Source organism: Ciconia boyciana, chromosome 3, assembly GCF_034638445.1.
Source record: "Ciconia boyciana chromosome 3, ASM3463844v1, whole genome shotgun sequence".
NCBI classification, from domain to species: domain Eukaryota; kingdom Metazoa; phylum Chordata; class Aves; order Ciconiiformes; family Ciconiidae; genus Ciconia; species Ciconia boyciana.
Genome location: NC_132936.1, coordinates 68774674 through 68801126, shown reverse-complemented (window position 1 = coordinate 68801126; position 26453 = coordinate 68774674). Strand labels below are relative to the sequence as shown.

At 40.2% G+C, this 26453-nt stretch overlaps 2 protein-coding genes across 2 annotated transcripts in view; one reads left to right on the top strand and one right to left on the bottom strand.

Moving 5' to 3' along the window:
* SYTL3 (synaptotagmin like 3) overlaps positions 1 to 16140 on the top strand; it is a 35454-nt gene extending 19314 nt beyond the window's left edge. Inside the window, exons 9-16 of the mRNA XM_072856020.1 lie at positions 3284 to 3427; positions 6209 to 6387; positions 8593 to 8695; positions 10860 to 11030; positions 11238 to 11337; positions 12517 to 12625; positions 13529 to 13734; positions 14980 to 16140. Of these exons, the coding sequence (XP_072712121.1) occupies positions 3284 to 3427; positions 6209 to 6387; positions 8593 to 8695; positions 10860 to 11030; positions 11238 to 11337; positions 12517 to 12625; positions 13529 to 13734; positions 14980 to 15110 (1143 nt within the window). The 3' untranslated portion in view covers positions 15111 to 16140. The remainder of the gene's footprint in view (positions 1 to 3283; positions 3428 to 6208; positions 6388 to 8592; positions 8696 to 10859; positions 11031 to 11237; positions 11338 to 12516; positions 12626 to 13528; positions 13735 to 14979) is intronic.
* The window catches only part of EZR (ezrin), a 38641-nt gene continuing 28178 nt past the window's right edge, over positions 15991 to 26453 (bottom strand). Inside the window, exons 7-13 of the mRNA XM_072856021.1 lie at positions 25456 to 25552; positions 21577 to 21740; positions 20521 to 20651; positions 19662 to 19822; positions 19255 to 19347; positions 18054 to 18305; positions 15991 to 17713 (exon numbers count right to left, since the gene is read on the bottom strand). Coding sequence (XP_072712122.1) covers positions 17549 to 17713; positions 18054 to 18305; positions 19255 to 19347; positions 19662 to 19822; positions 20521 to 20651; positions 21577 to 21740; positions 25456 to 25552 — 1063 coding nt within the window. The 3' untranslated portion in view covers positions 15991 to 17548. The remainder of the gene's footprint in view (positions 17714 to 18053; positions 18306 to 19254; positions 19348 to 19661; positions 19823 to 20520; positions 20652 to 21576; positions 21741 to 25455; positions 25553 to 26453) is intronic.

Here is a 26453-nt window from a genome sequence, read left to right as displayed (position 1 = left end):
TTCCTTTTGCTTTGGTTACAGTCTCTAGCTTTCAGTGTTTTCTTGACAAGTTTGAGAAAAATCCAGTCATCTGTTTTTCCACAAATTGTGCAGGGCTGAAGATGATGTCACATATCTGCTTTAAAGTTACACTGAAGATTTTGTTTTGTACACTTTCACCTCTCAAGTGACTGAACTTTGTCCATACTCAGTTTTCCACATAGTGGGTACTTACTGAATTGCCTTGTTCATCTGAATGAGGTAAATGTGGTCTGCTAAGTGCCTGAATTAGATGCTGAGGAAAGGTTTTGCTTTGGGCCAGACCTCATGGCAAATATTACTCACAGCTCCCTTGATGCACACTTTTCACTTTCCTCTGAAGTGTTAGGTGCTGATAAATGGAAGAGACAGGATGTCAGACCGCATGGACTAGTGGTTTGAATTGGCCCAGCACAAGGTCTGTGAACTCTGCAAAATTAGTTCTGGTATTTCTGTATGCAATTACATTATAAACAAAATTCACAAGTGTTATTAACTACCTGAGTGCTGCTTTCATTGTGGAAACCACACTTCAGTGTCACTTTATTCCACTGGCAGAGCACTGCTCTTTTAATGCATTGAAAAACATCAGAGTTGGAGATAATATGAACTTAAACTGTGCTTCATTGCATGCTGACCACACACAGCCTGTCATGTTTAAAAGATGGATATGGATTCTTTGGCTTGAGAAATGTATTAGTAGGAGATTCCAAATTATTTGTGTGGGGTTTTAATTGCCCATTTAAAGATTTAGGACTTAATTTATGTCTACCCTTTGCATTACAGATTTTGAAAGATAGATTTCAATGTTGTTTGTGTGTCAGAGCTCTGTTTCTCTGAGGCAGGGAGCTTTTGTTTCACTCAAACCAGTTAGACTATACTTAAGCTACAATTTTAATTTTGCTAGAATTAGTGTTGATCTTTTTTTCTTGTGAATGTCATCTTTGCCATTTAGGTTTTTTTAATATTGAAGAAATTTTTTCTTGTCTGTCCCTGCACTTATATGATGGCTTTTTGTATCTTTACTGTGATTTTAAAAATTATTTTTAATCTCTGTCAGTGGCAGTATTGCATTATTATTCCATTTATTTTTTTTCTTTTCCATCTTTGTTTTCCTTTAATAAGGGTAGCTGTCTACATCCTTACTAGAACTATGACTTAAGTTTAGGGACAGAACCTGTTTTAAATAGCACTTACAAAACAACTAATTACTCAACTTTATAACAAAATATGATGTAGAAATCTTACTTGTTGTGATGTCCAAGTTCCAGAAAAAACTTTAATTTTTGGAGAATGAATTGAAACAGTATTTTTTCCCCTAGAAAGTGTACATTTTTCTTCTAGGAATGACTGGGAAGTAATAGCTGTAACTGCCGTTTTGAACGTGCAGGGTATAAGACTGGGGCACCACTTCAGTCTCAAGAGCACTATCTGTTTCTTAAGTAAGTTTTCTAAATTTGTGATATGTTCGGAGCTTGATTCCTTCAGATTAAAGTTGAAAGAGATTATATTCAACTTCAGTAATAGTGAAAAAACAATCCAACAGCAAGAACTACCAGCCAGTGTAAAATCTGGATTTAGGAAGTTAATCGAACAGTGTTTTCTAGGGCCTCTCACCGTCAGAATCTCTAAGTTCATTAAAGGAACTGCAAGTATACCTGCCTCACTGGGGGAACAAGCAGACAGGTGCAAGCTTTGGAAGCTGTTTGTGGTGCATCGGTAGCTGTGGGTTACCCCTCCTGTGACAGCGGATGCGTGCTGCTGCAGACATTAGAGCTCGACTAGGTGGGAGTCTTGCTTATGTGACCTGATGCTAAGTTTAGCACTGGTAGTTATGTTGCCTTGTCAATCACTTAGACTTCTCTGTTGTGTTAAACAGAATATTTCTGATCCAAGTAGTAGCTAAAATTCACTGTGTAGTAGGTTGTTTTGGTTAGCAAGTGAAATCAGTGGTGTTTCAGGTTTTTATAAAGCAGAAGACAATTTCTCTGCTGAGAAATATGATGTTTTGATTTGTTTGAGGGTTTTTTTGAGACTATATTCTGAATGCATTTTCTGTCTGTTTCCTTCTCACAAGGGAACTTAATGAATTCTTACATCTATTCTTAAGGTAGGGCAGTTATTACACATAACAATTTCTGTGTGTTATAATAACAGCATACTGGTTTGGATTTTGCACATTCTGTTTTTTCAGAAGTAATCTCAATATATTATCTCCTCTGTTGTCCTCATTCTGTAGTGCTTTCTGCTGATGGTGCAGGAGGGGTTCCCAGGTCTGTTAAATATGTATTATCTGTTTCTTCTATGCAAATAAGTCCCAATCCTTTTGTTGATTTGGTCACACTATATTCTTTCTAGTCTTTCAGGTAGTCGCTGTTACACAAATTTTTTTGGATAAATTATTTTCTTAGATCCTAACCCTGTAAAATGTCTTGCCTCACTCTTTTCCTACCCATTGAACTGTGAACATACTTTTCATAGATTGTATTATCCAGGGGTAGTGGTGTGCCAGAATGAGCTAAAATCTATTTTCAGCGTATTTCTAGCCGTATGTGTTAGTCTTTTGGCACTTCATTCTGTTAACTGTTTTTAGGATAACGGAGGTGGCTGAAGGTAAATCTCGGGGAGTTTTGCTACTATATATCTTAACTTTCCACAAATTATCAGGGTTTTAATGGGAAGACTGCAAAGGTGAATGGACTTAGTCAAAGCAAAGTCAAGAACACCTCAGAAACTGAAACTTTTTCTATGATCAAAGCTAAATAAGAACTTGTGAGTCTGTTTCTATTTTCAAGTCTCTTTCAACCTATATTCATTCTTGCATAGGTAGACATGGGCATGTGTCATGCATATGGCAAAATACTATTTTTCATTTTTTTAATTTCCTGGAGGCAAGATATTTTTTTTCTTGCAAAATTACTGTTTTGTTAAAAGCTAATAAGGCCTTTTATTAGTATATTGCCACTTTTGGTGTGTTATTAGTAGACCGTTGTCAGTAATTGCTGTGGTAGTGATCCTTAGATTAGGTGCTGGTATGTTGATTTTAGAAAACTATGAATATAATGAATGTACTACTAGCTGGGATGAGAGAGTTGTAAATCAACATTTAAATTAAGTTAATACATTGTCTTTGAAAGTGTGCCACCTGTGTGGCATTGATCAGAGTGAATTGTAGCTATTACTGAATTTTCTTCTGATAGCATTCCTGAAGCAATCAGGGAATTTTTCTTAAATTAAAAAAAATTACTTCCTGAATTTCTTACAGATGAAAAGTACACCCAGTCTTCAACAGCTCATCACTGGTGCCCAAAATGACCATGAAATTCTGACCAAAAGGAATTGCAAGGAGGAAGAAGACATAACAACCAGTCCCACAAGTGATGCAGTTTTCTGTGATGGCAGAAAACATGTAAGTTGAAGGATGAAGCACAACAGAAGAGGTGCCTAATAGGGACAGAAAAAAGCTAAGATCTTGTGCAAAATGTTGGTGTATTTTGGATTATATTACAAAATGAACGAAGAATTTTACTTGAGTTTGTATCTGATGAAAGACTGACTGCCTTTGGCATGGTCCTCATAGTAATACTGTGAACTTTTTGCAACATAAGCCCAATCAAATTAATAATGGATAATTGATAGATGGATATACCCATTAATAATGAATAATTGATAGATCAGCTTCTGCTGCAAATGCAACTAACATTCTTCCCATTTTATATTAGGGTTGGTATCATGAACATGGTTCTTTCTAACCTAGTAGCTATCTTTTTCTCTTAAAACTTCATTTAACTGAAGGGTTTCGTTATTCTGCAAGAACTGTGGTAATGGAAATGTCAGTGGAAATTCAAATGTCAGAATGTCAGTGAATGAAGAGGAAGCTGACAGTGACGGAATCCAGGGGAGCAATTCATAGGTTTAGGGGATGGCATTGAGTCATCCTCTGATGGATGGCATTTTGAATACTGCAAATGAGAGAGAAGGAAGCCAGTTTGAAATTAATTCAGTGCATGCTTTAAAGTCTCTATGATTAACTGTGGAAGCCAATTTCTATGTCTTAATGGTGAGGTTAAGCAGGGTGAAGTATCCAAAGAATCCATGACTGATATTGTAAAGAAGGGAACTAAAATGACTTTTAGGGAATCAAAATTAAACCAGCCTGCTCACTTTGCAGATGAGTAAAAACACACACGAGGACCTTGGCAATCTCTCATAGTTTACTGCACTGTGGAGTCTGAGGTGTTAAACTGACAAATGGATAACAATTCTGGATGACATTTGTGATTCTAATGACAACCATTTGACCTGGGCTATAGACAGCCCAGGCTTAAAAGTGAAATATTTTCTACTGTCTTATAAAGGGGAAGGTCAAGTTCCATTTAAACTTCCCTTTATGGGTAAGTGTTCGATGTTGATTACCACTCCATGAAAACATATCTTCCAAAATATCAGATGGCATTGCTTCCAGTCATGCCAGCAGGGGTGCAATACATGAAGTCATTGCTAAGTCCCTGTTCACTGAACCAAAAGGATAAGTGATTTCTACATTGAATGTACGTGACTCCTGATCATGTGCGAGATATATGTAGTGATATTCAGTCCAAAAGTCATTAGTCAGAACACCTATCCAGCTTCTCTAAATAAATAAGAGGTTCTGTGGAATAAATATTAGGGACTTTTGCAGAACTTTTTTTAGGACATATGAGCTAAGACAAAAATCTATTTGCATTCCTTTGTCATGAAGGATTTTGGTGGAAAATAAGCATTTTCTGGTCAGATGAATAAAAATATGTCAGTGAGTGAAAGAGCAGAGCAGAACAAAGCTGCAAGGGAGATTGATTGATTACACTGATACACATCTCGTGGAGGGAGCAAGATTACATGCAACAAGCATCAGGTCAAAACAGTCCTAACACTTCTTCTGACTTCCTCAATAAGCACCTGGCCCTTCTTTTGTCAAGTTTGTATGTTACTTAGAGCTTATAAAATAGAGTAGATAGCTTCTTTAATCTAATTAAGCTGTTGGTGTGAATTTTAAAATGAATATTTGGCAAGCTGCACAAACGAAGTAAAGCACCTGCATGGAAGAGAGATATGATCTTATAAACACTACTCTGCACTCTTAGCTGCTGGGTTGTGCAATGCAGAACTCCTTGGTTAACCAGTCCTGAGTGGGTTGATGCTTATTTTCAGAGGGAGGAGTGATCTAACAGAGATATCTTAGCAATCTAGGGCAATGCTGCTGTAAGATTAATCACAACAACAATTGTGTCTTCATGACATATGCTATGTAAAAAGTTTCTAGGGCTCACCTTAAAGAATATAATTCTAAATGAGTGGAGACTAAAGTATTTTGACTGAGTTGATAATTTGTTACAGTGAAGGCTAGATAGCACCATAAAGTTAGATGTCTGTGCTGGGCCACAGAAAGGATTATAGTCTGTTCTTGCATTGCAGTTTCATGGCCTCTGTAAATGCTAGACACAAATGTTGTTTATATATGTGGATGGACAGCATCCAAACCTTTGCCTCATAGGCAAAAGTAGATGAAAGGAGAACAAAGTGGCTGAGGTGAGCTAGGAAACACCTTCTTTATGCACCAACATATGACAACTGGATGTCTTCATATTTTAATCTTTCCTGAACAGTCTGCTTGCAGTATGGAGTATGTCATTTTTACATGGAATTGGGGGGATCTTGTAGAATATTTACTGGATGTGCAAGGCCACTTTTGTTTCCTTTAATACATGATAGAACCTAACGTCTCAGCAGTGTACCCTACTATGAGCTATGTATTAAAAGCAGTCTAGTTCAGTGTTTTCTATGTTCTTAGATTTCAGACGGTTTTTCACTCTCTTCCTTTCAGACACTTATCCCATTTTCTCATGGGAAGCCACATAGCAGTTTTGTTTGGAGACAATTTCTAGATCTAGACGCTACCTAAGAAAGCATTTTCTTAGCCTAGAGAGGTTACTGAAGAGAAAAAGGCAAAGCAGTAGAATTGCAATTACAGTCATAATTTGCAGGGCTGTTATGGAAGCAACAGAATGTTTTATACAGATTACCCTAAATCTTCATGATTTGCAGTATGTCTTTACAGTCATGTCTGTAAAGATATGGATCTTTGAGGGAAATAAATGTTTTGTCCTATTTGATCTGAAGCTACTTTTCCCAAACATTTGTCTTTTCTTAGGGGAGTTTGTATAGTCTTAACAGCACTTGCACCGAGTCTGGCAATTTTGACAAGGCTAACGTCACGGGAGAAATAGAGTTTGCCATAAGATACATCTTCAAAGCTTGCATCTTAGAAATTTGCATCAAGGGATGCAAGAACCTGGCTTATGGCGAAGAGAAAAAGAAAAAGTGTAACCCGTAAGTATTTTGTAGAGAAGGAGAAAAAAATAAAGAAAATATTCTAGGTTTAAGATACTTATGTATGTGGTGATTGAAATTGATTGATATATGATGGTATGCCATATTAGCACTTTCAGAACATCCAACATATATACCAGACCTTTTTACATATACACACTGCAAGACAAATAGGTTTCATACCAGCTCTTATTCCATTCTGACCATTTTCTGCTAGTAATTGTCTCTTTCCCTGCCTGTGACCAGGCAGTTGGGTATCTGTTGCTGATGAGCACCTTTGGATCTCAAGAATAGCTGTTCAGATTTTAGCTCTTAAGTTGTGCCTGCAAAATTAAAACATAAGTGGTTAAAACATGAGATGTCATGTTCCTAATTAATCTGCTGACTCACTGTGGGTCACTAGGTGATTGCTATGCTTTGCTTCCATCTTCTGTAATAAGAAGAGAAATTTCAGATACTGCAACACATTTTAAAATCTAAAGCTGTTTAATAATTATGTATTACTGTACGAGGAAGAAATACCTACTTCTGTGGATAAAATATGCCATAGAAATTTTTGGTTGGATAGTTAAGCCTTGGTGATTTGTCTGTTTATTACTAAATGATCCTCTCTGACCATGCAGCAATCATTCATAGAAATCACCAGGTAGAATACCTAACTACCTATTCTTGCCCCTGCTGTCACACCGTGTTTGAGCACTTGAGTGACCACATTGGAATTGTGGAATTGCAGTCGCCTTCACCCAGAAGGAATATGGCTTTTGCACATCTTGCAGAGGACATTCATAAAGATGAGCTTGGTGATGAAAGAAGCCTTCCTGGAACAGCAGCTTTTGAAACAGGGCAGTTTGGGAGCACTTCTGAAGAAGTGGGTCAAGGTTCTTTAAGTCCCCTGGTAATTATGCCAGGCAAACAGTTGCAGGAAGCCTGAAAGGCGATCTGGGAACTGCTGTGTAGAGAACATTATGTTCTCTATTGGTATATATTTATATATTTCTGTTGGTTTCCAAGCCAACAGAAAAAGTACAGTCAGTGTACACACTTAACACACTTGCTGAAAAGCAGACTTTTAACTGACATTTAAAACCTGTTGAATTATTTAGCTTGTTGACTGGTTTGAGCTCTGACTGGCTACTTTTTAATTAAATTAATCTGGGGCGATAGAGGCTAAAACTTCTAGTACCTGAATATTTTAAAAAGTAGTTTTACCTATGGATAAATTTGGAAGGAATAGGGAAGAAGTGTAAGTTCTGCACTGATGATATGAGATACAGCTGATTTTATTTACCCAGTAAGTTAATAAAGAGGCTGTTTTAAAATTGGTTTAAATCATAATACCTGAAATATATACAAGTACAGTTTAAAAATATTTAGTATTATGTTAACAATCGCTTCTTTCCCTGCCAAGCTGTGAGCAAGCACTCTCTATTGCTAACACTCTTTACTTTTGAAGCCATAACACAAATACGGCCCACTGAACTCATATTAAGGGGAATATTTAAGTATTAATATTCACGTGACCTACACATGAGAAACTTTGGGTAGGAATCATTGGTGCTTGATATTGGTCCAACTCAGCTTCCAGAAATTTTTTTTACTGGTTTTCATTGAATCAATGTTAGAGCAATTCTGAGCACTTTAGAGAATCTCCCACTTTCATTCTAGTGGCTGTTACAACAATTAGCATTTGTAAGAGTTATGAATTATTATGTATTATTTGTGTGATTATACATTTTTTTGCTACATGGTACTTGGTGTTGTAAAGATGAGGTATTTTCTTAATGAACAAGCAGCAATGAGCCTAAAGTTGATTGAGTTGATTTTTATTTTTTTTTTTAGCACATAATATACTGTGTGTTTTCATCATAAAGCTGCCACTGCAACCAACAAGGTGACTTCCTTGGTGGCTATTTTATTAGAGGCCAAGAGGATGAAAACAAAAGATTCCTATTCAGATCCTAATCCCTTTCCCAATTAGAATAGGATTGAAACACATTAGCCAAATGATATACAGGGACCCTTATAGTCTTTTATTGAGAAATGATATAAATCACAATTTACCATTTTATTGCTTGGAAAATTGCAAAGTCAATGAAATTGTTTAAGAATTAAGAAAAAAGTCCTCTCATCTAATTAATTTTTCTTCTTAGTTTGATTTTTTTTTTTCCTGGTCACTTTCCATACATCCTTCTCTCTGTCTACAAGGTATGTTAAGGTTTATTTACTTCCCGATAAATCTCCTCGGAGTAAGCGGAAGACAGCTGTCAAAAAGAGCACAGTGGATCCAGAGTTTGATGAGACTTTGAAGGTACTGTTTGCAATTGTGTGCCGCTAAGCACGCTTTTCCATGGTAACGTCTCCTTTTGTAATGTACGATCCTGCAAGTTCAGAATCATCCTGATGGGGCAAATCTAGGAGTCACTGACAACAATAATTTAAAATATTATGTCTTTCAGTCCAAATAAGAGAAAATGCTTTTGGAGTTACAACAGTAAATTGCAAACCATCAGAAGAGTCTGCCTTTGTTAATGAAAACACTCTTAATGAATTCCAGTGTTGTTCTGAGTTGTGGCAAAAGCAAAGTGTCTTTCATAGACACTTTTTTTGTACATTCAGGAACTGGGTGTATTGCAGGGCAGTTAGTATTTTACACAAGTATCCTTTTCAACTGATACCCCTTTTGTCATTGCCACTGGGAGTGTCTCTCTGCAGTTACCTGAATGCTAACTGAATTCCACCACCTCTAAAATGTTGCCTGCTTCCTTTTTCCCCTGCAACTGATGCCAGGCCATCTCTTTGTAGTCTCTAATTTCAAACATTGATAATCCCACCACAGCACAGTAGTTATGATTTTAATTCCTTAATGCCTTGCAATATTACTTCTTGCATCCTTGTAAGAACTATGTGTAGAAAATAGGAGCCCTTATTCTTACTTCACAGACGCTTGATGAAATGTGAAGCTGAAGCTGAGTACCGTCAGCTGGGAGAGTTTGGATTAGTTTGGTTGTTCCCAGCTCCAGCTTTGTACTCAGATCACTACAAACCCATTTTTTGTGTGCATCAGTGAGCTGCAATAGCACATAAGATGATGAGTTCTTCATTAACATGTTGTCTTGGAAGAGATATGAAACAAAGTTAATGGAGGGACAAACTTATATTGTTAGTCCTTGAACTACACAAAAGTTTCAGTGTTACCCCCACCTCGCCGTGTGTATGAACATCAAGAGTTTGTAGTGAGTGAAACAGGCAAAACGTTTGAGAAGACCATTGTTAAAATTCAATAACAACAAAAAAAGATTTGTGTAATGTATGTAATTCTCATATTCTCAAAGTCTGTATTGAAATTCTCATATTCTATCACATATCAAATTCTCATATTTTTTGATATTTGAGAATACCAAATTCTCATGTTCTCAAAGACTGTATATAGGGTTTAAGTTGGAAGAAAAAAGAGCCTGAAGTTGGAATAATTGGTCCTGATTTTATAGTCCCTTTTCAATGCCAGAGTCATGCAGAACTGATAAAGGGAGAGTGAGAGCCATGCCTGAGCTGGCTGCATGAGCACTGAAGGTAGTTTAGAAATATTTAAATTTAGTTTAATTATTAGTTCACCCAGAGTAGCAGAAATGGTCAAAAGAGCATAGTGCTAGTGCAGGTAAACTACATCATGACACTGAGATCCAACTCAGTGGGATTCAGCTGCAAATTAAGGCCACCTGCATTTAGGTAGCTGCATGTGTGAGAGGTGCGTAAGTGCTCTTGGGAATCACTGGAGCCCAGGGTGATTCACCCCAGAGCCTACACCCAGCTTGTGATTCACAGCCTAAATGTGGGTAGCGATGTCCTCATCCATGCCATTGCCTCCAGATTTCAGTCCAGGTGGGTGCAGGTCACCTGTAGGCTGGGTATCATATTTACCGGTCTCATGTGGCTATATTAGATACCCAACAATGTCTCAAAGGGCTCTAACTATGTTTTGGGAGTAGATCGGGGATTTATTTAGTGGTCAGCTGAATTACTTCCTTGCCCCTACTGACTGCATTGAATAGATGTCCACTGACCAGAATGGAAGTTTTAGCACCTTTGATAGTTGTCTTAATCTTGAACTGGCCTGCAGAGCAGACACATTCTGCTGGGAGTGTAAAACAGAAATATAAAAAAACCCCAGCAAAAATGGTCAAGAATTATTTAAAGTTCTGCATTAATAATAAAAATCTTTAGCAAGGCAGGCCAAGGTATTCCTGGAATGTTGTTTCATATTTGGATAAGCATTATTTAGCATTTAAGTATAATGCTAAATATACTTAATATTGGGCTAATACGCAAATTGCAAAGCACATTCAGACAACATGGTTCTGTTTGCATCCACATTCCTTCAGCTGTACTGTGGCTGGGCTTCCTTTGAGCAGGTTATGAGCATGGGCCTGCATTCATCCTGTGTATTGGTTTGTAAATCCTGTTTATCTTTCTAGTACAAGATTGAATACTCACAGCTGGGAAGTCGACAGCTTCAGATCTCTGTATGGCATGCAGGAGCACTCAAATACAGGGTGTTCTTGGGGGAAGTGGTGATTCCACTGGCAGCGTGGAATTTCAAAGATAACTCGATGCAGTTGTTCAAGTGGTACCAGCTCAAAGCCAAGGTAATTCTTAATTTTTGTGCTTAGTTGTATCTTAAGAGGAGGATGTAGTGAAAGCTATGAAAAAGATCAGCCTTCTGAAGTCATGGAGGGAAGAATGCTGTCAATCCAGCCCGTTAGTAAGACATATTGCAAAAATAATAAGCCGTGAGAATGATGTAGAATAGCATGATTGCAGTAATGCAGGTTTCTGTATGTCCCCTTCTTCAGCTTGAAAAGCCTGAAGATGATCTTATCCAGTACAGCGGCGAACTCCTCGTGTCTGCAAGACTGTCAGTACCGGCCCAGTATAAAAATTTCCAGTCTGAAGGTATAAAACATTTCAGCACACATTCTCGCCCTTGGCGAGAAAAGAATTGCGATCAATGAAGGACTAACAATGCGTCCATATAATATTCCTGTATGGCGTTGATAACAGCTACTGCAAACCGTGCTTTGTGGTGTATTATATTTTAAATTCATTAAAATCCAACCATTTGCCAACTTAATCTTTTTGTTCTTTTTAATGCCAACAAAAGCTGCACATTATAATGGCAGCAGGATGATGCATCCAGCTGTTTGGCTGGAGAGCTTGTGCCTGTCATGGTGTTGCCAGTAGACCTTATTCTGGAGGTGCTGCAGCAGTTTTACTGCCCAAGGCAGAGACTGCCAATTTAGGGAAAAGGTGGAAGGGAAATGGCTGCAAGGGCACCAGACCAGCACCCTTGACTTCCTCCAGTGGTCTCATTTTAGAGAGATTGTTTCACTTGGAAGATGTTAGGTTCAAAATGTACAGTGAGGATTCAGGTTTTGGTAATGAAAGACTTGTAAGGTACATTAAGTATTGCTGTAGTGTGTCAGAGCAAGCACCTGCTGGTGGAGTAAAATAAACACTTTTGGGGGAGGGGATAGGACAACCTCATTTTCTTTACCTCCCCAGGTCATAGTGAGGTATGCAGACATTCAGAGGTCTAGTAGTGCTCTCTGTGTTCAGGATCATAGCAACAGGTAGATACGAACAGAAAGATCTAATTAGCTGTTACGTTAATTTTGCGCCCTTTTCTTTTCCAGATGACCCCAAAGTTACCAGCTTGCTTTCTTCCGTTTTTCCTCCCTATGCATGCCTGTGTTCTGGGTCTCTGCTCTGTAACTAGAGCTGTCACAGAGGAGCGGTATCACACCGTGGGTTTGGCTGTTTCTCCTGCTTCTGGCTTTGTTTCAGAGAAACGCTCCTGTGGGTACAGCCCTGTGTTTACTTTTCACAAATACAACAGAAAGCTCTGTGTTTGGAACAGGAATCACAAAGCAACCTGCTACTCATTGCTTGCTTTTTTGTGTGTGAATCATACACATACAAGCAGGTTTAAATCTTTCAAATGATCCTAATAAAGCACTATGAGTCCTTATCACAGTAGTACTGCTTAGTCATTTTCCTACTTAATTATAGCAGCATCTTAGGCTAGCAGCTGAACTAACTGGTTATTTAATGTGTTAAATGCTCCTATTTCAGGAAAAAAAGACCAAGGAGTTCCTAACTGCCAACTTCAGGTCATGATATTTGGGGCCAAGAACTTGCCCATGCTGAGATGTGCTGGAATGCTGAACTCATTCGTTAAAGGGTATGTATGAGACCTAACACTTCAAATAGCAAATGTCACACACATTTTTTGCGAAGGTATGTATTAACGTGTTTTCAGCAGGAGACTGGCATGTGAAAGTGGCATTGTCCATACTCTTAGTCAGACTTCCTTGTAACAGTGACATTTGGGTGTCTGCACAACAGCAACACTCAGCAGGACGGTGACGGGTCCCACATGCTCTTTGGGTCCTGAATGGAACTTCAGAATTTACTGATGTCATTAAAATTTAGAGTTCACTAGTTTAAGTATCTGCTTTTAGATATTAGGGAAGGAAAAAAAAAGCGCAAATCAAGAGGGTATTTTCATTTCTATTTTCAGCTGTGCCTTTGCAGAATTAAATATAGCTTTGAATACATTGAAAAGGAAACTTTTATCCTCTTCATTCTAGACATTTGGAAAGAAGAGGGACTGAATTTTTCTTCAATGCGCTGAGTAGCTTGCACGTGGGATCATTTTACTTTCTTACTGTCAGGCATCAGATGCCATTGGAATTATGATACTGGGGTACACTTACAACATTTCATAAAGCCATTTCATCTGCTGTGGCACCTGTCTTCAGTGAAATGGGTGACCATTTTATCTACTGAAAAGCAGGTTTCAGGCAGTATTGGATAACAGAATGGGGAGTAAAGACTCCCTCAGGAGTCAATGATAGCAAAGGAAAAGCAGATCAGAAGACCCTCCTGGCACCCACACTGAAGGCAGACAGGAAAAGGAGCAAGTCCCAAAATAAACACACTAGCACCATGTTCTACCTTGCACTTCAGCTGAACTTTTTTGCTATTTAAGGCAAACCAAAGGGCCCTAGTTGATTATTGTAAATGTTCTGTTTTCTGGTTCAGACATCAGTAACCTTGCTGAACTCTCATTGTTTTTGGGAAGTTGTCTTATCCTTCCAGACCAAGCAGAGGTAAAGCAAAAGTCTCCTGTCCTGAAGAAAGAAGCCTGTCCCCAGTGGAAACACTTGTTTGTCTTTGATGGTGTTACCCCAGCTCAGCTACAGCAATCATGTCTACACTTGACTGTCTGGGACCAGTCAGCTTTCAGCTCAAGCGATCAGTTCCTAGGAGGAGCCAAGCTTGGTGCAAGTAAGTTCTTTATCACTATAAATTGAAGGTAGTTTGGGAAAAAGTTTGTTTAGTTTACATTCTAAATAATAATATTTACACTGTGCTATTTATTACCTGCTGCCATGTGCCTACACATACAGCCCCAGCCCATCCTAAGCAACTTGCAGTCTTGGGCTTTGAGCCTGCAAGAACCTATGCATGTATTTTAGTTCAGGTCTGTGTAGAAGCTCAAGGGTGTCAGGGGGAATTTTCAGGAAAGTCATTTGTTAGCATGGTGACTTTTAGGGCCAGAGCCTGGCCATGCAGAAGACAGGCCCAGAAAAGTTGGGTGGAGTCAACTCATCTAGAGCTTTCTTTGAGACTTGTTCCTTGGGCTGTTTTCTATGAATTGGCTACTTTTAACCACTATCTCATTAAAAGGAAGCACAAGAACTAATGAGCTAGTAGACTCCACCCTTGTTTATATCTGTGCTTATTATTTTACATCCACGAATCAATAGTAGACACAGAAAGTGAAACTTGCTCAGAGAGGCCTATCGCATGTCTGAGTTTTGGGCTCTGCTCTAAGATAAGAGTGAGCTTTCTTTCTCAAGGCTGAGAAACCCTCTGCTTGCTGAATAGGCCCTGTCTAACTGGTAGTTGAGCAGGGAAGTATTGTCACTTGAAGACTGCCCAGTGGAGTCTCTCACCCCAGAAAGTAAGTGCTTTGGTTTCAGTATTTGAGATGAAAGATTGAGGCTCAGCCACTTTGTTATGGTATCAACATGCACTTTAGAGGAGCATTATCACTAGCAATGACTCGGTGCTGTGCAGGCTTCTTCATGAGCTGCTTTTGATTGTCCTACCCAGCATTTTCCTTTCTGCTAGAGCAGGGACTACCTGCTTCTTGAGGGAAGATGACTATCCAAGCCCTAAGCCTAGTAATGCAGTAAAGTCACTAGAGGTGAACAGAAGCAGGAGGCTTTGTGCTGTTCTGCTGGTTTTTAGTATGCACACTTGCTCCCCTGCTTTTAAGTCATACAACCAAAAAATTATTCTTTTGTGCAAGCTGAGAGTGAGTGATCCTAGTTTAACAGGATGTAAATAATGCTTCAAAAGTATAACTACAGTTTATTGCAATTAATGCCTGAGGAGCTACAGAACAGCTGAAATTGCTATAGAAGTGAGAGAAGGAGGTTGGTTGTTACCTAGTCCATTGGGCCAGAAGTTGGGTAAAGCCAAGTGAAAAGTAACCCTGTGACCTTCCCTTTCACTTTCTTGCAGAGGAGTCGTTTGGCTGTACAGACCTTGTTTCTCAGTCAGTGCTCCAGTGGCAGGAAGTGCTCCACAGTCCAAACAAGTGGATGGACTTTACTCTTCTACTGCATTCACATAAGGAAAACTTTAAGTCCTGAGAGATTACTGCACAACAAGTTTTCCTTCCCCACATGTGATGTTTTGAATTCAAGTGGCACATACCTTTCAGGTCTGGGGAAAGGTACACTGCAACAGTGCCTACTCCAGGTTTTGGGGAACAGAGTTACACATTTGAAAGCATGTGATATTCTGAAGGTTTTATTTCTCCGAAAGTTAAGGCTTTGTTATCTGTGTCTCTAGCTAGAGTATAAGGTTAGTATAGTTTCTTCAGGAGTGACAAACTCAGTATGAAATGCATTATGCTGACAAGACAACAGTAACCAGATGATAAGCAGTTTTCCATTTCTGGGCACAGCAGAACTAGAAGAATTTAATCACAGATTAAAGTCTGTGATTAAATTCTTATAGTTCTTAGAGAAAATTCTTACAATTCTTAGAGAAAATAACTGTTACCTTAAAGTTTTATGCTTTCACTCTGATCTCAATGTTTTATACATGTTCAGAGAGAATTAAAAACTAGCTTATCTTTAACTGCTTGCTGCAAATGGGTGATGCCAACACCTCTGTGCTTCACAATTATCTACAGTGCCAGTATTACTTCACATGACCCTAAGAAGCTCTGGCCATATGCCTTTCAAACATGTGCTGTATCATGGTACTTAAAACCAGTTAAATGTGTAAATTCTCCCTCAGCAAGAGTGTGGGACAACAGCTAATAGAATAAATGTAGCTGTAGGAAGTTCCTTGTTCTTAGCAGCTGCTGATGTAAGACAGTATTAACAAGTGCTGTATACCACATGGATCAGACAGGACAAGAGTTTAGCTAAACTTATCATTTATTCATGTGAACTGGTGGAAATGCAAGCTTAAGGCCCAACTACTGTGTCAATTCCCTTTGCCTCAGATGTAGTGTTACAGTCAGCAGAAACTTCATATATACAGCTGTAACTAGTGCTGCTGCTATATATCCCTTCCCTGGGACTCAGGTGAAGATGGTCACCCTAGTCATTACAGCAAGTATTCTCCTTTCTTTCTTTCAAGGTCAATGTGGCTTTTAAGGACTTAAGAGTTAAAGACACAGGGATTTGTATGTTAAGTTCCAGAACTAAGAGAGCAGTAGCATACCTTACACAAAATACACCCCCCACAAGAAACATTTGACTCCAAGTCCTTTGTTACTTTGCAGATCTTTTATTTAGATGTTTGCTGCTGCAAATAAAAAAACCACACAAGATTCAACTCAAGTATAAAGCAGCACAGATGTCATAAATGGAAGAGAAGAGCTGACAACATACTGTATCTCACTTTCTAACAGATTTTCAAGGAAAGGGGGAGATTAGTGGGGAAGGAATGGTCACAGAAATGCTCTCTACTAGAGAGAATACAACTGTGATATAAAGAAGCAGTCCCTTCATCTTTGGAGTCTGAAACTTTAAATCAAACATTTAAAAAAATTAGAAAATTTGTTAGAAAAATAGGTGCAGTAAAATTGTATATATTGGATCGTGTACATATAACAATTTTCATTAAGTAAAAAAATGATCTTTACACAATGCTTTATAGCAAATAATCAGCTGCACTGTATCAGACTACAGTGTTGTTTAGGCATTTTTACAGATGCAAGTCTTATTAAATCTGAAAAGTAACAAAATATACAGAGCAAAACTATTTCCCTTTAAACTCATATTGCATGTTTTATATATATATATAAATACTACACTATAACTGATCAGTAAGGAAGCTGGAATGCAAACACAGTAGTGTACTAGATTCCAACAGAGTATTTGCCTAGTTGTTACACGAGGAGGGCATCATTGTCCCTACGCCACACTTCTGAGCCATCACTGCAGAATTTCTCCAGTTGAGAAGAGCAACCAGAAAAAGCCTAATTTCTACACAAAGTAGTTCTGAGGTGTTGTCAGTTCTTTTGTGTGGGGGTAGGGGGAGGTGGGCATCCAGACCAAGACAAAAAACAGGGTGTATAAACACATGTGCACACAGGTACACACATACATACAGGTGCTTGCAAATCCTGAGTTCTACAATCTGTCTTATCAACTGTTGGACTTTACACTGTAACTAATAATACAAAGACGTATGGCACAAAATTCACCCACAGTTGCTTATTTTTAGACCAAGCTGGACACGTATCTTCAACTAGAAGCATGGCCTATTACAATTTGTCTTGCTTAACAAGAGATGTGACATAAGGCCTTTTGGCACTAAGCAAAGGCATGAGCAAGTTACCAGGATCAGTGGTATAGTAAGTTTTTAACTATACCAAGTTTAATAGAAGGTATGGAATAAAAAGAAGATTCAAACACCTCTGGGTTTAGAGAACATTTGTTAAATGTCATACAGTGACCCCTCCTCAGGAAAAACAAACCACAACAACAACAACACCACCAAACCAAAACAAGAACACAGCATTAAGATCTGCCTTTCCCACAGTCCTGCCTTCTTGTTACAAGCATCATTACATTGCCTCAAACTCATCAATTCGCTGCTTAGTGTTGCCTTGCCGGATCTGCCGCAGCGTCTTGTACTTGTCACGTCCCTGTCGCATGTTCTCTGAGTGGATAATATCATTGTGGGTCCTCTTATTTTCATCTCTAGCCTGGGCCAGCTCATCTGTCAGCGCCTGCAATATAAAGAACATTAAATACAGATTATACACAAGAAGCTTTCAGCTCATGACAGTAGTGTTCTTTGGTGAGAGTTGACAGTTGTTAGATGACTAGACAGATCAGTGATATGGATACAACATATGCTTTCCATAAACACTATGGATGATCTAAGTAATCTCAAAGCCCGAGCAATGAGAATAACCTTTATATACCTTATCTTTGATTCAAACTGCCTACAGGAACTGTAAACAAAGAGAAACTATTATGCTTTGTGCGCTTAACCAAGTGGTTAAATGATCTATTTTCCAGGAATTATTTGTTTCATTACTCCCCCTCCTCCAAACCTTTTCTTACCCTCAGTTGCCTCTGTACACGTTCATTCTTCTCTGCTTCAGTAATGCGTTTCTCCTCGTTGCGGTCATTCCTGATCCCCTCGCTGGAGAACTCTGCACTGTAGCCAGAGTACTCAGATCCTTCATCTTGCAAGTTATCATGGACATGGTAGTTCACTGGCTCATAGACAGGCGGTGGGGGTGGAGGTGGAGCAGTCATTACCAGGTGTAGCTCCTCCTTTGTCTTTACTAGATCCTCCTGGGCTTCTTTGGCCTTTGGGAAAAGAGTGAAAAATATTTTCATGCATTTCTTGCTTTAAACCAGTTTAATGAATGCTTCAATGCTTATCTTCCCAATTTTGTCAATCTACAATGAAAAGCAAGAAAGAGGGAATTATATCGCTGCAGCTGACAGCACTCTGTTACAGTCTTGGGCAGAATATCTTTTTTTTTTTTGCTAGTGATGCTATCATCATCCACTCTGTAACGTGCAGAGGATCTAAACAAAGAATCTTCTTCCAATAAAACACAGACTAGGAAAAATAGTTCTGTGCGACGTACAGTTCTCTTCATCCTGTTCTCCATTTAAAGAGCTGTAGGTTGTAAATATGGGTTCCACAGAGCAAGAACTTAGATTCCTGAGCTGGCGTTTTTAATGCAATTACGCACTAGGCAGTCAGCTTCCTTGCTGCTTCAGTGGTTCTGCCCTCCCACGTGGTCTGCAGCGCTGGTTAGAGGGCACTGGGAGCGCTGGGCGCTCCAAGCCTTGCATGGTTTATTTGTGGGTTTAGTGCATCAAATTATTCAACTCTCCCAACCCAGGTACCAGGAAGCCACTGACAACAGCATACACTCCTCAAGACTGGTACCGGTGGTGTGGCTGCATTTGCAGTGTCTTCTCTTGATTGATGTAATGTTTTCAGACATTACATCATGGATTAAATGCATCATTTATACACACACCCCTTCCCCTCCATGGCTCCAAGATGATGAGCACATTTTTAGGCTTTATACCGGCTTCCATTTTGAATTTTGACTCAAGGCTTGTTGGAAGAAAGCTGTTTTGCAGGTAGATTGCACATTCATCACAAATCTGCCCTTCCCTGCTGGTGTACAGATGTTCGTCTCCACATGTTTAGAGATTTCATACCAGGCTAAGCACTGCAGTATGCTCTGCTCAAGTGTAGAGCTTCAGAGCAACTTTGTAAGACAGAGATACTCACTCTGATTTGCCACTCTTCAACCTCGCTCTCTTTACGCCTCCTTGCCTCTTCAAGAAGTGCAATCTTGGCTGTATACTCCGCAAGCTCTGTAGCCTGTTGAATAATAAAACTGGAATGATAAGGACTCTTAAAAAAACCAAACTAAAACAAACAAAAACCCAAACAACAACAAAACACTGTTGACTGAGAAAAGACCCAAATGTTACACTCCGCTGTAATAAAAACTGAATAGGAAATTAAGAACAAGAAGTAGATTGCTCATGATAGAAACCAGTGCCACAATGATGCTATCGCATGGTCTAGTACTTCACCGCACTATGTTTTTCCCTGGAGAACAAGGCTTTGCCTTACTCAAAGGGCATAGTAACATGCCTGTATATCTCATCCTTAAAATGACTGGGTCTTACCAGCTGTTCCTGGTTCTTCATCTGGTCCATAGTTTGTCTCTCCAGCTCTTCCTTGGCCTGCAGAGCAGCCAAGCGATCAGCTTCCAAGCGTTCTGCTTCCTCCTGGGCTCGTCTCCTTTCCTCCTCCAGCTTAATGGCTCTTTGGATCTGATCTGAGAGCTCTGGACAAAGATGGATCAATGCAGTTAGTCCACAAGCCTGGTCAAAGCAAAGGGACTACAGACAGTCTCTTCAGTAACTGCAGAAGTCATGACAAGCACTTGACTCCAGCTTGCAATATCCCTTCCCTGTGCACCTCAAAGCAGTTATCTGCATAACACATCAAGTAACTGAATTCAGAAGTAGTCAGCTGCACATGGTAACTAAATCTTCTGCAAGATATTTGCACTGAAGTCTGTAGCACTGACATGATTCTGCTGCCCTTAATTGACAGTTTACTGCAAGGACCAGATGTTGCTGTCTCCAATCTGCTCATCTGTGCATTGAAACAGAAGCTTCCATTTCACTGGAAAGACTTGTTCCCAAAGTACTTTTTCTGTTCCAAAAGTACTTGAGCGCTAAACTCTTGCTCACTGCCGGAGGAGGCTATACTACTAAAACCCTCTTAACATCAGGGGAAAACAGAGTTCGTGCCCTTCAGTTCCCAAAAACAATCAGCAGATTTTATGCTACTTCCATGCTTCGGATGATCTCAGCAGTGCACGCACATGTATGAATTTAGCTGTACAGGTCAATATTAGTAAGCCTTGCCAAGAGATCCCAGTATCACCAGATTTAAGCTAGGTGTAGGCAGCAACCCATATAACCCTTCTGTGGGGCACAATACACGTGATCTGGTCAGCCAGTACAAGTACTTTACCTTTCTCCGCTTTCTGAGTCTTCACCTCATACTCTTGTAGCCTCACCAGCAGCTCCTCCTTCTCCTTCAGCATTTGCTCCTTCTCCCTCTCAATTGTCTCCCTCTTCTTCTTTTCGTTTTCTAGTTGTTGCCTGTTAGAAACAGATTTTGTGCTTGAAGCTCACTTTCAGACCTAAGCTACAGCAAGGCAAGAAAGTTGGCTGGGCATCTCTCCAGGCAGGGAAGTGACTGCCACAAAACAAGAGCCAGAAAACAGAAATACATATAGCCTGTTCCTTCATCACTTCAGAATTTTTGCTCAGTTTTGGATACCCCCATTTCATAAAAACATTTGTATTTTTGTTGCCTACCACAGAAATTTAGAACACCAAGTAGCTACTAAGTGCAAAGAGAGAAAGCCAGGACTCCATACCGCACAGCAGAGGGGATTTAACTTTGTTCGTTCTGTCATAAGGGAAGTCAAGGAGGTGTAAAGACAAGAGCACTGAGGGAATGAAGACACAAACGCCACAAATACAGGAGAAAAGCAACATCATTTCTTGAATTGTAAGCAACCTGCAGGCAGTGGTAGAAGTCCAATGGAATTGCTAATCCTTTTTCCTTGCCTGTAAGAGGTCTCCCAGTCCCCTCTTCTCTCTTTGCAGCGTACACACATGCTCCACACATTCTCCCTTACTCCCAGCCATCCCATGGTCCAACACATAAATCAGGTCCTAACACTCAAGAATCAGGAGAACCCCCCTCTAGGTGTGCGCCACCACACAAGAGCCCACTGTGCCTTTACCTGCACATCTCCTTGCCACTCTCAAGACTGCAAACAGGACAGCAGACTACATGGCCACAGGTCCGAGCCAGAAGAATAATGCTTACAGTCCTGCTGCAGGATATCCCGAGTCCAACCCGGTAAGCCAGAGCTCTAGGGCCGCTCGTGGCCTTGCCTAAGTGAAACCCACGTTACCTACTGCTGCCCTGCAGGCACAGCTGCCTGCTGAACGCTGGCAGCTTGGCGTCATTTCTCTCTGCCACCCCATCCACGCTGTCCGTATTCAAGCTTACCTTTCCAGTTGTTTCTGGTGCTTCTCCTCCCGGGCCTGGGCTTTCATCTGTTGCACCTCAATGGTGTCAGGCTTCCTGCGCCGCATATACAGTTCATGGTTGCCCATGCAGAGCTGCAGGATCCTCTTGTTAATTCTCAGACGAGGGGCGTAAAACACGAAGTCCTAGAATAGAGACACCACACAGTCAGTTTTCCAAGCATGCTTTCTCTTCTCCCAGCTAGCTGCAGACAGATCATCTTGCCACTAATTTCACTGTAATCGAGACATATATGCAGGCCATTTAAATATAGCAGCAGGGACTGCCAATATCATCTGAGGCAAAATGAATTCTTATTTATATTCTCAATTTAAAGTCTACATAGAACTGACAAGTTACTCTTCTAGAAAAAGTATCTTTCAGAGAAAATTAAGTCTCCGTTCAGAGGAGACTTTGTGGAGTTTGGAGAAGTTGCAGAAGATTCTGTGTTGGCAGATAACCATGTGGGCAACTCAAACCTCTAGTATGGAGTAATTAGTTTTTAAGTTTGCATAGTTTTGTGACTGAAAGATAAAGCATGAAACTAAAAAGGTATGGCAGACTATTAAAGTAACTTTGTAGAATTTCCTGATCTATTTGAATCGATATTCAAGGCATCACCTGTGTTTTTTTCAGAGAAAAAGAAATACCTTCCAATATCATTCTTTCCTCTCCATAGCATTTCCTAGGCTGTTACAAGAGTGTCAAAGGAAAGCATTTTTTGTTTTTGAACCACCAAACATATGGGTTATTTTGAATACTGGGTTGCAGGCAGTAACAAAACACAAGATATTCTAAAATTTCTGCCTCTGCAAAAAGAACAGCCCCAAATTTCTTATTATCTGTGTTATAACCAGGCTTTACAGAAACTATACACCAGACTGGATCTTCTAGAAGTATATCTGCTAAGGGATACAGAGGGCCAAGTTCATTACCTGCCTGATGAATTTTCTGACTCCACAACCATACATGTTTACAATGCAGTCTGAACTTACACAGTGAACAAACTCTGCATCTCTGTGCCTTTTTTTGTGTACTATGTGGATGGTGATATGGGCAGTGGGCAAGCTTCCACACTACCACCGTAAACCTGTACCCATTCCTTAGAATCACTCTCCTATGGATTGCCTCACTGTTAGCAAGAGGTGGAACTGAAAAGGGGCACACAGAGGCTCTACACTTTTGCATGGCAGCAGCGATCATGCTTTTGATTGCCTGAGCTCAGAAGCACAAGTTGTGGCTATCTCTGGGAAAACTAGAAGTCACACTAGAGCAATGAAAAGCTCTCCAAGTACTATTAAGATGAACACGAATATGCTGACAAAGACTTGTTTTCTTCAATGCATTTTCCTAATTCACACACTGACTGCAAGAGGCAGCCAGCGTGGTGTGTTGTGCTCCCCCGCTAAATCCTGCCAGAGCTATTCGGAGCTGCACAGGTCTGATACTGCTAACTGTACCTGTAAGCTATTCATCCAACCTCCTATTTCTGACAAGTAATTTTAAAAGCAAACAGTTTGTGTACCTTGTGATGAACAGGTCCTGTCCTGAGGGAAGGTTGACCTACACAGAAGTAAATACTGAGGGCATGGACGGTGGTTGCATTTGTCATTTAAGGCCGTAATCAAGGGACAAAACATTCACATAAGAACATAAAGAATCCCCTCCTTTCTTCATCCCCAGCCTCCCCCAGTCTTGCACAACTGGGGGCATTGCAGCTTGATATTTTCAAGGTGTCCTGGTTTCAGCTGAGATAGAGTTAATTTTCTTTATAGTGGCTGGTACAGGGCTATGTTTTGGATTTGTGCTGAAAACAGTGTTGATAATACAGAGATGTTGTAGTTGTTGCTGCACTAGTCAAGGACTTTTCAGCTTCCCGTGCTCTGCCAGGTGCACAAGAAGCTGGGAGGGGACACAGCCAGGAGAGTTGATCCAAACTGACCAAAGGGCTATTCCATACCACATGACGTCATGCTCAGTATATAAAGCTGGGGAAGAAGAAGGAAGGGGGGACATTCGGAGTGATGGTGTTTGTCTTCCCAAGTAACCGTTACGTGTGATGGAGCCCTCCTTTCCTGGAGATGGCTGAACACCTGCCTGCCCATGGGAAGGAGTGAATGAATTCCTTGCCTTGCTTTGCTTGTGTGCACGGCTTTTGCTTTACCTATTAAACTGTCTTTATCTCAACCCTTGAATTTTCTTACTTTTGCTCTTCCAATTCTCTCCCCCATCCCACCAGGGGGGAGTGAGCGAGCGGCTGCGTGGTGCTTAGTTCCCGGCTGGGGCTAAACCATGACACAAGGTAATGTGCTGAAGATGTTAGAGTACGTGGGCAGACAGGCCTAAAAATTACAAAGCTTATCCTGGGCAAGGTGCCCAGGATACCCATTACATTACATTAGTGTCCATTTAAACACTGACATTTAGAACCCTCCAAATTAAAGGGGAGCTTACAACCCACTTCTTGGGTGGACTGAGTATTTTGCTGTAGTTATAATACTTGCCTTTTTAAAAGGAGACACAAGCATATGAAAAGATCCAGACAACTTTCTGAATGCTCAGAATTAGTGTCCAGATAAATTCTTCTTTCACACATAGCTTTAAACATAACACCACCCAGAGGGAAAAGGACAACTGAGACAGAGGGAGGAAACATAAGTGAGGTTTTCAATGTTAACACCTTTCTGTGTCAGCCTCTTGCAAGTCTCCCATTTCAAACTCAGTCAGATTTACAGCTGGGGAGTGGATGGAAAGCTGTGGTCCATAAACAGGAGATTAATATTTTGTAACGAGTACAACATGTCCAAGAGGCTCTTCTATTGAGAAAAGCATGCCTGACAGAGACCAGCTTTCTCTCTCTGTGGAGTTTTGTTGGCTTTCACTAAGAGCATCACAGAAAAGCTCCTCTCCCTCCAAAACCCAGGTTGTTATCTAGAGGAAAGCCCTGCAGCACGCTGTGTGTTAGTATCCTTTAAGTTATGAGGAGGATCTTTTTCTGTTAGAGATTTATAAGCCATCACTCTTTGCCAAAGCCAAACTGCTTATTATTTCTCAGGGCTGTACTTACCCACCAAGGCCAAATACTGGGGTGGGGGAAGAGGAGAAGAGGAGGCCTTTCTCAACTATTCCAATAGTTTCACAAGACTGACAGAATGAGATCCACCTATACAGTTATTCTACTTTATGTTCTCAACAGGTCAAAGTAAATTGCTAATTCTTCACTAAAATAACACTGAAAACATGTTTCTAAGTATTGAAAATCAGCATTCACAGGTAGGTCCATTCCAGTTCTCCACAGGAATCATATCCTTGCCATTTATCCTAGTATTCAAGAAAGTCAATGGACACCATGGTCATTAATTGGCTTTTATTCTTTCAGTGGCGTGGAAGCGAGCAGTGAGCATTAAGATGGGAAGCCATATGTATCCATGTGGTTTTGCAGTAGCATTTGCATGATTTTTGTGAGTTTTTATAATTAACAAAAAAAAGTTACCCACCAGCTTCCATGCACCGAGAGAAATGGGGAGAGGACTAGGCTTAGTATAGTGTCACTACACAGAAGACTCACAAAATTAGTGCAGAATATCAGATTTAAACATAAGGCTACCTAGTTAGCTGGAGGGGAAGAAAAAAAAAAAAAAACGACTCTGCAGTTGTAAAATCCTTGTCTTTCTCCACCACAAACCCTTTATTTATACTGCACAGAAAACAGACAGCTCTAAATACACCCTAAATACTAACGCTCATTTTGCATCTAGAATATCTGCAGCTTTCTTCTGTCCAAAGACTACTTTAATTTGAGATGAAGCACTATTAGTTGTTCATATGCAGTATCCAGGAATCCATTCTGGATATACTTACTGGTGCCTTCTTGTCAATAGGCTTTATAACAAACTTCTTGTCATTGAAAGAGATGTTTCTGATTTCACTCCAGGGGAACCCAATCTTTGGAGTCAGTCTGGAAAGGAGAGAGAAATATTTTTAAGAGATGCTGCAATTAACTTTTTTTTTCCCCACATTGCTTCTAACACAGACTCAGTGGAATGCAACACTTCACACAGCTCTCCCAATAGAGAGAAGACAGTAGTTGAACAAAAAGCCCACAGGGAGTAAGGAAAGATGTCCAGTCACCTCCCTTACAGAGTCTCTTCTCATTTTTGTCAGCCACCCTACTGACCTTTGGCTATGCAATAGGGACAGTCTCTACTGAAGCCACACGCTCAGCTTTACCAAACACCTGCTTTAAGTTCATTTCTTTGAAATCAGGGCCTAAAACCTGCAGCATGCAGACTTTAGGCATATGTGCTGTGCTTCCAGCAGGCTTCTTATACATCATGGGAGGCATAAGCCAAAGTAACTCAGCCACTCCCCACACCTTCTAGCACCCACAGAGAAGCCCAGCCTGCTGTGTTACAGCTAGCCCAGTTACCTCCACGCTGCCTTCAGTTCTGAAGTACTGGACAGACACAAACACAATTGGTAGAAGCAGATTTCTTGTCTTTTGTTTCCTCCCCTAGATTACAGGCAAGGCTAGTGGCAAAGAGCCCTGTTCTTTCCTTACACGCAAACTGTTCTTTCAGCCCATCTCACTAGTCATGAAGCAGACCTTTACACACTGGTCATGCAACGAGCTGTGCCACGTGGCGCTCTCCTATCGGAAAGCACCCCTACGAAGCTAAGGGCAAGATTCGGACTCCCAGCTCTTCCTCGCTGCCTAGGAGTTCAGGTCTGTTGATTTGTTTAAAATTACTTCTTTAAGCTTCACTAATCATTTGAGATTTTCCTCTGCTTTAATTTCTCCAGACTCTTGCATATAAAAGGAATCAAGTCATTCATGAGATCAAATGTTTCCGAGCCAT